This window comes from Pteropus medius, unplaced genomic scaffold (genome assembly GCF_902729225.1).
Source record: "Pteropus medius unplaced genomic scaffold, Ma_sr-lr_union100, whole genome shotgun sequence".
In the NCBI taxonomy this organism is placed as follows: domain Eukaryota; kingdom Metazoa; phylum Chordata; class Mammalia; order Chiroptera; family Pteropodidae; genus Pteropus; species Pteropus medius.
This window is the reverse complement of record NW_024342647.1, coordinates 1,475,166-1,487,811: the sequence shown is the minus strand read 5'-3', so window position 1 is coordinate 1,487,811 and position 12,646 is coordinate 1,475,166. Positions and strand designations below refer to the sequence as shown.

General features: G+C 41.9%; 1 protein-coding gene across 1 annotated transcript in view; it reads right to left on the bottom strand.

Annotated features, from left to right (window-relative positions):
- Positions 1-1,197, bottom strand: part of CDK5RAP2 (CDK5 regulatory subunit associated protein 2) — a 155,903-nt gene extending 154,706 nt beyond the window's left edge. The window contains 1 exon segment of the mRNA XM_039866749.1: positions 968-1,197. Within this exon segment, the coding sequence (XP_039722683.1) occupies positions 968-1,026 (59 nt within the window). The 5' untranslated portion in view covers positions 1,027-1,197.
- Between the last annotated feature and the right edge of the window lie 11,449 nt (positions 1,198-12,646).

Here is a 12,646-nt window from a genome sequence, read left to right as displayed (position 1 = left end):
TTTGCCCAACAAATAATATGGTCACCCTTTCAGTTAGGGTCTGTTGACTAAAAGCAGCAGCCTGTCCCTAGCAGACCTGGAAAAACATGCAGATTCTCAGTCAGGCTCTCTGCATTCTTCTAGCCACTGTCCAACCAGGAGCCCGACAACCAAAGGACCCCAGCCCTGAAGCAGTGCAAAGCTCTGTCAGGCCTTCCTAGCAGGAGAGAACCCACATGCCTCCTGGGACAAGTCCATTAAGAGGCCACTCTCGGTCATTATTCCCCAATCTGTATTACTACTGATGATGATGGTGGTAGTGGCAACACAATTATTCTTTAGGTACTGATTATGTGTCAGGCACTACACCTGCTAAGCAAATTTGCTGGGCACCACCCTCTCCTCTAATCCTCACCCCAACTCTGTTAGGTTGATATTACTACCCGCCCCACTTTACGGAAGGGAAAACAAGTTGAGTTACTCTACCAAGGTCACACAGCTAGTTAAAGACTGAATTTGAATCTAAGTCTGTTCAACTCCAGCCAAGGTTCTTAACCACTGCCCTCCATTGCCTCAGTCTTGGTGGCCACTATGTGACCCCATAAGTAAAGTCTGGACAAACCAACTTCACTCCCCATAAGAAAGCAAAGCCCTAAACCAGAATGAACCATCAAGCACCCTCAAGGACCCGGCCCTAAACCAGCCCCCATTAATGGCACACTCCAAGAGGTCCCCCTCTTCCCGCTCTTTCGGAAAACCCCTTACCTGTCCCTCATATCCTCTTTCAAGTACGTCCCGAAATACAAGAAGAGGGTGTGGTGCGGGCGAGGACCCCCGGGTCTCCCACACTCAGTATTGGCTGGTGGGTCCCCAAAGAGACTCTCCCCCAAGATACACACTCCATACACCGCCCTTGTCCGAAAACCCTCAAACACCCTCAAGAGCAAACCCCAAGTCTCCAGTGGAACCCCCAAAACCCGGGCCGCACCTGCAGCCGCTGAGAGTCCCCGGGAGGGTGACGTCCTCTTCCAACACCGACTCCATCATGGACACAGAGGAGGTGGAAGCATTGATGTCCGTGGTAGCGGCACCGCTCGTTCCCCCGCGATCGCTATCCGTCCGGATCTCCAGGTCCCCGCCCCCTCCAATCCAGCTCTTGTTCGGACTCTGGCGGCGCCGCTGGAATTCAAACCGCAGCCACCGCCATGTTTCCCGGCGCTTCTTCCTACGGAAACGAGGCGGGATCACTGAGGCGCGTGCAGTGAAGTCGACCGGCTGGGCCCCGAAGCCGGGCAGGGAGCGCGGGCGGGCGCCATCTTAACTAAGGGCAGAGCCTCCGCACTTGGGCCAGCAAGACTAAGGAAAGAGATGCAGGTTGCCATTTTTTGTGAGGGCATTCAGGCCGAGGCCTGCGCGGGCGCCATCTTTGTTAAGGGCGAAAGCTGCCCTTGGTCCGTTCATTTAAGCGGGAGCTGGGAATCCAGCTCCTCTTGGACACTCCGAGTTCATAAACTGGTATGTGCTTTGCTAGAATAATGACCCCGAACCTTCGAGTCTGCCTTTCCAAAAGGCTTCCGCCTTGAATTGAAACTCAGATAATCGGGTGCCTCCTCGCTTTAGAAGAATCCTACCTGTACAGTCCTAACTCAAGTAGCAATTTGCACACTTAGTTTGAAACAAATAAGCTCGTTCCTATGAGCCAGTGGTCAGCGGCACTTACTCTCCGATCTCTCGCCTAGAGATTTGTTATTACCTTTAGGGTTCAAATGCACCTGAGGTCAGTAAACTGGGAAGCACAGAGAAAGGAAGTGACTTGCCTCAAGTCACGCACAGTAAATCTGTGAACTGGAGCCAAATCCACTGCCCCTGCCAGCTACATCAGGACTCTCTGCATAACCCTGGCTGCTTTTCTTAAAGCACAGAGCCATCGTCAAACACCTGGATGATATGGTGCAGAGCTTGGCCAGTAAACTCAACCTTCATCTTCCCATCTCAAAGTTGCTGCATTCCTCTGCAGGCCGTCTGGAGAGTCCTGGATGAAAATAACTTGCAAAGATGGGTAAGTGGATGGATGGTAACCTTCCCTGTAATTATGTATAAGTCCACCCTCAGCCTCAGTTTCCTCATTCCTCTTCAATTTAAGGCCTCTTTCCAAAAGAGGCTTTCTCTAATTCTCTAATCTAGATATAATCTTTCTTATATTCTTAGCAACGTGTTTTTCCTTTGTGGCACTTACCACATTTTGCAAGTATAGACTTATGTGGGTTTCTTTTTAACGTTTTCCTCCGTAAGGGCAGAGACTGTGTTCTGAATTGTTTCCTGCTATATCCTCCAACACCCAGCACCATGCCTCACATCCAGCAGGTGTTTAAAACTATGTGTTGAATGAAAGATTAAATCAATCTGGAAAATGGGGCTAAAACCTATCCTGCAAGGTTTTTGCGATGACCTGAGATAATGTCAGTTAATCAATGGTAATCCCATAAATCCCATTCTCTCTCCATATCTCCCCCAACCTTTTCGCTTCCCACACCCCACCCCACCCCACACACACACCCCTCAGAGAAACCTACAAAGCTCATGGTCTCCTCCTGTCCCTCTTCCTTCACCACATCTTCAAACACCCCCAGAATCAGCAATAAAATAACAGCCTGAGAGAGAGCATAGGAACCAGTTAGCACTCCACATGCCCTGCCCCAGGAAAGAGATGAGTGTATCCAGTAGCAGGGAAGCTGGGGTGTCAAGATTCTCACCCTGGTTGGACTTCCCTTTCTCTGTGACCTTCGGCTGACCTTTCCTCTTCCCTGGTCCTCAGTTTCTACGTCTGTAAAATAACAGGTTTGGACTAGACGGATGGCTCAGGACCTCATAGCTCTCAAGGCGATTTCTTTGTATGTATTTTAAAGCTACTAATGCACAACCAACTCTGTTCTGGTAGAGGGAGGCTGAGTGCAAATCATCAGTTCCCAAATGAAGGAACTAACTTTCCATCCGGCAGATGAGAGCTCTTGAGAAAGGAAACAATGAAGAGGACTTTACAAGTTCTGAGCATCTCTTATGTGCCACTTGTACCGGGCATATCACATGCACCACCTCATTTAACCCTCACAACAGCCCTCCGGAGTAGGTGCTACTATTACGCCCATTTCACTTACAGATGAGAAGACTGAGGCTGAAAGAGGTAAAAATAACTTTCTTAAGATCTCACAGCTGGTAAGTGGCGGAGCTGGGATTTGAGCTCAGGTCCCTCTGAACTACAAAGCCCTAATTGTTTCAGACAGCCTGTCTTCCTTATTCGTTTCTTTTTTGTCCACTTTAGAATTTAGGATTAAGAGAGGTGAGGCCTGCATCCAGACAACAGTATTACAGGGATGAGTTCACCAGGTTCTACTCCTTGGACAACTGCTTCATGGTGGCCAAGAGGTGAATCTGAGTGTGGGCAGGACGATTGCAGGACTGGAAGTCTGGGCACCTGATTCTGCCTCTGGGAAGTCCTCTGACTTACCCTGTGACCTAGAATCCCTTCCCCTTGCTCCTGGGGCAGACAATGCTGAGCTCACATGGTTGCATTATCTAATTAGATACTTTGGAAACTATAAAGAAATAAGAGCCTGTGAGTTCTCCTTATGATTAATCCATTGCCTCATTCAGCAAATGGCCATCTTTCTGGATTATTTGCTAAACCCTTTAGTGAACCTGAAAACTAAAAATAGAATCAATCATACAAAGGATAGGCTATTTGGGAAGTTGTTTTTCCTGTTTTCATGGTCAGAGATGAAGCCCTTTGCCCCTGTCTCTGTCTCACCATGGCCTTTCTTTCTGCCAAGCCTGGAGGTGACGTCACTACCACCAGCTGTCTGGGCTATCTGGCGCCATCTCCTTGACAACAGCCATCCAGCCACAAAGCTGGCATTATTATTTCCTTGGGCAAGGTCATATCGAATGGCTGGGAAGAAGTAGTTTGCAGCCAGATGTTTCTCATTAGGGTAGAACCCTCCTGAAGTTTTAGCAGCTGAAGCATCTCATCGAGACACATGAGCTGCCATTACTAACAGCAAGAATACCTTTTTACAGGATCAATACATACACATTGCTACTTTGCACTATTTCATTTTATTCTCATGATGCTGTGAAGTAGATTGGAATTCCTGCCCTGCTCTACAGATGAGGAAGCTGAGTCTCAGAGGAGAGGTTTTCCAAAGGCCCCCATTCTTTCTTCCTTTCTTTCTCTCTTTCTTTCTCTTTCTTTCTTTCTTTCTTTCTTTCTCTCTTTCTTTCTTTCTCTCTTTCTTTTTTAGCTTTTCGTTTAGAAATAATTTCAGACTTAAAAAAATGTTGCAGAAATAATGCATAGAATTCCCTATACAGCCTTTCACCCAGCTTCCTAAAATATTAACATCTTCTGTAACCACGGCACAATTGTCAAAAATAAGAAATTACATTCATACAATTTGATTTACTTGACCTTATTTAAATTGAATCAGTTTTCCCATTAGCGCCCTCTTTCTGGCCCAGGAGCCAATCCAGGATTCTGCACTGCATTATTTAGTGGTCATATCTCCTTACTGTCCTCCAGTCTGTGACAGTTCCCCTGTCTATTTTTTTCATGACAGTGACACTTTATAAAATTCTTGCCAGTCCTTTGATAGAGTGTTTTTAAATTTGGGTTCGTGTGGTGTTTCCTCGCGCTTAAACTGAGATTATGCACTTTGGGCAAGAATAACAGAAGTAACGCCGTGCCGTTCCCAGAGCATCAGGAGGCAGATGGTGTTAATATGTCTCATTAATTGATAATGTTAACTCTGATCTCTTGGCTAAGATGGTATCTGCCGAGATTCTTCATGGTAAAATTCATAATTAATAAGAATCGTGGTAATATTTGAGACTATTTAATACCTTGTTTTTCTTCAAAATTTCACCCACTAATTTTATCATCTATTTTATCTATTGATAATTCTTAATAGATAATTTTATCATCTATTTTATCTATTGATAATTCTTAACCAAAACAATAAATACAGTGGTATTTGCTAGTTGGTAATTTTCTATGTTCATCATCCCTTCTATATATATATTATTTAGAATTCCAATGTAAGAGCTTTCTCTTCTCCCTCATTTGTTTATTTATTTGCTTTGTTTTACAGATTATAATCCCCTACTATCATTATTTCTTTTGTTACATAATTGTCCTAGATTTGGCCAAGTCCCCCTTCAAATACATAGGTATGCCAAGATTCAAACCCAGGTCTGTCTGGTCCCAAGGTCAGCAGCTTTTCTTGTGCACCACCCTGCCCCCTTGCTCTTAAGAGCTCTTCCCAGCCAACAGCCATCTTTCACCAATTCCCAGTTAGTGCCCACTGTCTTCTCCATTGCATGTTGGGTCACTAAGCCAGTGAGGCCTTCTAGGACCAATATCTAACCGGAGGCGGTGCACATAGTAGGTGCTCGATGCCAGTGTGTCAAATTAATGCAAAGCCCTGACTTCTCAAGATGGGAAGAGGAATGAGAGAAATGCCCCCTATTAAGGGAACAGCATGTAGATTATTGGGCTAGAGAGGGTAACACACATCATGATGTCTGCATAGACCTGCCAGTTCAACCTTCTGGGCTTATCTGTAAGCTCAGTGCATTAGACTACAATACCAAGGCCCCCGTCAGCCCTGACAGTCCCTGAATAACTGGTGTTAGCTACCACATATTGAGCTCTTTCGATGTTCCAGGCACTGCGTTAAAACTTTATACTTATCTTCGCAAATAACCATATGAAACAGGGACTGATTATGCTCCAATTTTACAGTTGACAAAACTGAGGCCCAGAGAGGAGTGGGATGCGCCTGGCCACCCAGCAACTCAGCAGTGGAGCTGGGAGCTCAGCCCAGATTTCATTCCGAAGCCCATGCTGTTAATCACTATGTCATAGTGACTTTGGCTGAATTACTGGTATCCTGCCTTCAGGAAGCTGGTTAAAATGCACATAAGTAATTATAAATCAAAGTAAAACATCTTACAATACTTCATTGTAAGAAAATAACAGTAGGATTCCAGAGGGCACAAAGAGAAGAGACTGAGTCATTCTGATTGAGCCATTGGGGAAAGCTGTTTTACAAGCAAGGTCAATGCCCTGCCAAAGCAGGACAGAAACCTGTACACACTGTATGGGGACTAGTTTCACACTTTTTAAGGCCAGGAGAAATAAAATAGCTCTTGATGCAACACCATTTTCCGAGCCCATGTCGCATTCTTCACCCCTCGATGCCCTCTCACAATTCAGAGACAAGTTTGTTATCCTTTATGGATAAGGAAATTGAGGCTCGAGAGACGTGACCCAATTCTCCCAGAGTCATACAGCAATCTAGTCACAGAGAAAAGAATTTGGACTTCAATCTTCTAATCCTCAAAAGCTGACGCTCATGAACTTTTTTTTTTGAGACTTACCAAAGGCCTAGATTATCCCAAATCAAGATCTCCCTGCCTAAATTGATCGTCCTCAGTACCATGGCCAGATCCCACTTCATCTAAACCCGGAAGCTGGACATGAGTCAGAGGCCACTGGGAAAGTTATCCTAAGGCCCCAGGGAACACCTTTGGAGCACCCTTCCCAGCTGCATATCTGAATAATAAAACAGCAGTAGCTGTAGGCAAAGAAGGGTAATAGAATCAATCAGTCGTCTGGACGTCTGGACGTATTGCAGACTAAAAGAAGCACTGATGTCTTGATGGTGACCTACAGGAGATGGTGGCAAACTTGCCTCTCCCTTAAATGCAGTGAATTTTTACTGAGAGAGCAGGTCAGGACCTAGGGGAGAAGGACCGCAAGCAAATGGCCGCAGCCTCTGCTTACTCAGAGTGATGAATGCGAGGCTCTTTGCCTTCGCATATGCCTCCTGCCCTGTGTGGCAGGCCACCAGGACACCGCACAGGCTGTGGCTCGCATGAGGACACTCAGCCAAAGGATGGGTGGAGGCTGAAATCCAGTCCATGCTCTAGCTGAGTCCCTCCTAAAGAGGGGCACATTTTTCTAACTCACCTAAAGAACTCTGTGTTAGTGGATCTTATTGTCTAGAACACCTTTCTTTCCCCCTCTCTGCCTAGTTCCCAGAGTTCCCCCAACCATGGTTTAAGAAGACCCTGTTTGCATAGCTGCCCCACATCTGGACTTCCAGGACACCCTGGGCTTGTCCCTTTTGTGGCACTTACACAGCTCTATAACTTAACTTGGCGGTCTGCTCTATTAGACTATGAGCTTCTAGAGAGTAGGACTTTATTTCAAATCAATTTTATTAAAATATAATTGACATGCAATAAAATGCATCCATTTTAAGTGTACGTTCTGATGAGCTTTGGCAAACTTAGACACCCACGTAACCACCACCACAGTCAAGAGAGAGCACAGTGCTCTCCAAAAGAACGTCCCAGGATGATGGGCATCTTCTAAGCCTGCTCCGTGCAATAGAGTGGCCACTAGCCACGTGTGACTGTTGAACCCTGGAAAAAAGAATGAGGACCTGAATTTTTTAAAATTTTACTTAAATGGGCACATGAGGCTAGTGGTTTCTGTATTAGGATCGGTGTAAAACATTTCCATCACCTCAAAAAGTTCCGCTGTGATCCAGTCCTAGTGAATCTCCCTTCCATCCCAGGAGACTACCGATCTACTTTCTGTCATTAAAGACTGACCTTTTCTAGCGTTTCGTATGCCTGGAATCACACACTATGAACACTTTTGTGTCTGGCTTCTTTCCAGAGCAGAGACCTTTAATTCTGAATCCTGGGATCTATTTTAGTGCCTGGCAGATAGTAGGTGTTTAATAAATGTTGGTGAAAGAATGAACTAATAAATGTTAATCAGAATTAATGATCTTATCCCAAGCACTCTTTCTGCCCACCTAATAGAATACAAGAGTGAAAAGGCCCTCGGAGAGAACATTTACCTAAATTTCCTGGATGTACCAATGGAAAAACGGAGACCTGGATAGGCTCACTGGCCTGCCCAGTTCACTCTGTAAATTTAGAACAGCATGGATTACAACCGAAACATGCAGACCTCGAGGCCTGTGTCTCCTCACTTCACAATACAGTAGTCCTCCCTTATCCTCGGGCAAAACGTTCCAAGACCCCCAGTGGATGCCTGAAACTGCAGACAGTCCCGAAACCTACATATAGTTTGTTTTTCCTATATCTATCTATGCAATTAGGCATAGTAAGAGATTAACAATAACTAATAATAAAACAACAATTATAACAAAATACTGTAATAAAAGTTATGTGAATGCAGTTTCTCTTTCTCTGTGTCTGAGACAGTTACTAAGTGACTAAGAAGCGGGTAGCATATACACTATGGATACGCTAGCTAAGGCGATGATTCACGTCCTGGGCCGGACAGAACGGGTTGGCACAGGATTTCATCACACAACTCAGAACAACATGCAATTGAAAACTTACAATTTCTTTCTTTCTGGAATATTCCATTTAACATCTTCGCACCACTGTTGACCATAGGTACTGAAACCGTGGAAAGTGAAACCACAGATAAGGGGACAGTGCTGTACCCACTTCCCATCCATTTCTCTGGGCAAACATGGCAACTCGTGAATGCTGTGAGACCTCAGGAAAGCCTACAAGATACCATGCTACCTACTTGAGCCTCCTGGGGATGCCATCCTGGCCCCACACCACCTGCTGAAACAGCAGCAATTCAACTTAGAAAAGTATCTCATTTCATTCCAAATATACCTAAAACCTAAGAGGGGCCTTACTCCAGTACTGAACAGAAAACAAGCCACCTGGTACCCGATCCAATTCTCCAATTCATTACAGAAGAATAGCATTGCATTTTTTTTGGTAAAGCTTTTATTGAAGACCTCTTAAAGGTCTAGAGGAAGGGAATTATCATTCATTGTAGACATACTGTGTGCTGGGGTGCTTCATATGTAAGGTTTCATTTAACCTCAGTGCAGCCCTACGAGGTCAGCATCGTTATACCTTTCACAGGCGAGGACAATAGGACTGAGTCGTCTGTTAACTCTCTCAGGGTCCTATGGTTGTGAGGCCCACGCTAGAATCCATAGCTCTCTGATTTAATAGTTTAGTGATCTCTTTTAATATAGAAAGGGGAGGTACAGATTCTAAGGAAATGAAATTAATTCTTCGCCCAGGACCAATACCTGTTGACATGGCTCCCTTTTCATTTTTACCAAAGGAAATTCAAAATGTCACTGTTGGCAAACTCTGATCCTTGCTACAGAATTTAAAGACCTCTCCATTTCACATGATTTCTTTGGGGATTAATGTCCCATTGGAGTCTATACAATTTGCTTAATTACCCTAAAATGATTATCTAAACTAAAACAGAATTTTAATAAACCACCATTAATAACTTTATTCTTGTCTGGAAGAATCTCATCTCTTGGTAAAAATAGCCTCTTAAAATGAAGCCGGATAATCCCCTAGCCATGGTGATGAAAGATAACAATGGCTCATTTAGAAAATGTTTGGGGGAAATTAAAAAGCTGAGCTATAGCCTGTTGGCTCTGCAAGCTACTAAAAATAAAAGCAGGAAGGGGAGGGCACCCAAAGCATCCATGTAGCAGGCCGAGTCTGCTTCCTGCCCGGTCAGCACATGCCACAGTGTTTGAGGACATGCAGTCCAGTCTGTGGGCAAGATCTCTCCACCCAGAAGGAATGAGCTTCATCAGCACCATTCTGCCAGAGGAAAAGTTGTGCTGTTTGTTCTCGGGGTCACTCACAAACATCCCTACTTATAAGTGACTCGGTGCTGCCCAAAATAACAGTCTATCTGGTTTGGGGCTTAGACTTTCTCAAACTCAAAGCCTACAAACTGCAGTATAGTTACATGTTGTTACCACATTTACCAGTGTAAAAACTGCAGTACAGCTGATTCAATCACTTATTCATTCACTGATATTTATTGAGCTCTTTTTGGTACCAGGGCCTGTGCTTGGCCATTGGATTAAAAGATGAAGACAGTCCTAGCTTTCTAATCAAACTGATAAATTGATATTAGAGCATCTCACCATCTACTCTGTTGCTGTCCTTTTTATCATGAATGAACATTGAATTTTGTCAAATGCTTTTTCTACATATACTGAGATGATCATATGATTTTTCTTTTTCAGTCTGTTTGAATTACATTGATTGATAATAGGTAATAGCTCTGTTATTAAGTGCATAAACATTTAGGATTCTATATCCTGTGAATTTATTTTTTTACCATTATAAAATAAAACGCAGTGGATTTGTTTCATTAGTATAGATATCACCAAGTTATGGTATTTCCTTCCAAACATTTCCTATGTGTATTTTTCCAACATAGTTGAACTCATACTGTATTCATCAGTTTATATCCTATTAAAACTTTTCACTACAAAATGTTACATATATACCAGAGTACACATGTGCATATATACACTCACACATCGTGTTTTTAAAAGGATACGATGAAAATGCATGTACATACACACTACTAAAGAACATTACCAATACTTCTGAAGTTATCTGTGCATCCCCGCTCCCTTCCAAAGTTATCTTTACTCTTGTATTAATCATTTCCTTGTTTTTCTTTATAGTTTTCCTACATATGTATGCATATTTAAGCAACATAGTCCAGTTTCTATTTTTGGCCATTACATAAATTATATTGTATATATTCTCTATGATTCATTTTACTTGGCATTATGTTTTTGAGATTCATCTATATTGATGTATATAGTTGTAATTCATTCATTTTTGACTACTGCATAAAATTCTGTTCAAAGTATACGGATAGACCACAGTTTATACATTCTACTGACAATTGGGGTGTTTCAAATTATTTTGCTTTAACAAATGATTCTTCAATAAAGAATTTGAAATGTAGATAAAAGTTTCTCTAAACTATATATTAGAGGTGGGACTGTATGCATTTCTTCAAGAGATCCTGTTTTTCTTCACTTAATTTTGATGGTTATTAATCATTCTTCTTTATTCTTTTTAATGACTGTATGCTATCTCAACAAGATGTGGCACTAAGCCACATCCTGTTAGTAACACCTAGAGTTTGTCTCAATTTTTTTTTAACTTTATACACAACTCTGGGGGCAGGGGAGACGACATTTTTGCACAGAAGTCTCTGCTTTTTAGGTCATTTCTTTACAAGAGAGTCCCAGAAGTGGACTTCTTATATCAAGGCCGTACTGATTTACATTTGATGGGAGGGTTGTTATTACTGAAATACACAAATTAATCCCCACTCATGTAGTTGTCAATCCTTTTGGGATCATAGATACTTTGTAGACTATGACTAAGAGTATGGACCTTTTTCTCTAGAAAGCGCACACACACACAAATTGTTTGTATTCACAAAAAAAAAAAGCATGATTTCAAGAGTTTCTCAGACCCTCTGAAGCCGATATGCTGACCTCTCTTACCCACTGAATATGATTTCTTATAATACTTCACTAAATAAATTCACATATCACCTCTCGTATGTATCTGTCAAGTACTTTTTGTTTTAAACCACCATTTACTGAGCAGCCACAATGTGCCAGCACTACGCCAGGTACTAGAGATAGGATAATGCTCTGGCTTCAAGGAATACACTGAGGAAGACATAAAATAACAAGTATATACAATAAAATAAATATATGCAATAAGAGAAGTATTCATTAGACAAATGGAGATAGAATTAGGATTGATTAACTTTCTTTTGTCAAGGGGTTGTAAAGAATGAAGGAACATTCTCCGGGATGTGATAGATAGAAGAAACAGGACCAACAAAGGAAGAAAGACATCATACAGCTGGCATATATAAGAAGTTATATATGAGTTTAACATGGTTGGGTTAGAATGACAGTGAACCTAAGGAAAGGCCAAGACTCTTCCTGACTTGGGACAGAGACTAAGAAAAACAACATTGTTGTATAAAAATTTAGCAGTTGGTCTGACAACACAAAGGAAACCACAAAAGGAGATTTCCTCCCAAACACTTCCTTTATTACCCAAACCTACTCTTACTACATACAAAGAAAATATTTTGCCGTTTTTTTCTGCAACTGTCTGAAGTTCAGCATTCAACCTACAAGATTTTTAAATCTACTTATTAACACAAGCAGGCAACACATTTTAAATTTAACATTTTCTGATGACTTTCATTTTGTAGGCGGGGGTATAAGAAAGCCTGTACAATAATTATGACAATTTCTTCATAAAATTGCCTTGAAAAACTAACAAAATTATGATTTTTTAACATTCACTGAGAATGTTGCTTTTCAGTTTATCAGTTAAGACATACTATCATCTCATGAAAAACATTGTTTTGAATTTAGCTTAACTATTTTTTATGTAACCAAGCACAGTTGTTACTCTGAAGTTACTGATTCAATTATAATAAAGCATGTGTAATTTTTTAAAACATATACAACTTATACTATCAAAACTGAATACAGCCAATTTTTATAATGCAATCTTACTTGATAGACTTTTATCAAAAGAATTAAAAATATTATAAAAGTAATGTTTCTGACAATGTTTCCTCTTGCTGTGGTAAATTTATAGATTTACTTTTTCTTAAAATTTTAATTTGCTTAGATTTCTGCCATGCTTATTCTGTTTCCTTAGAATAATACCCAATTCACGCATATCATAGAACTACAGGTATAGGATATATATG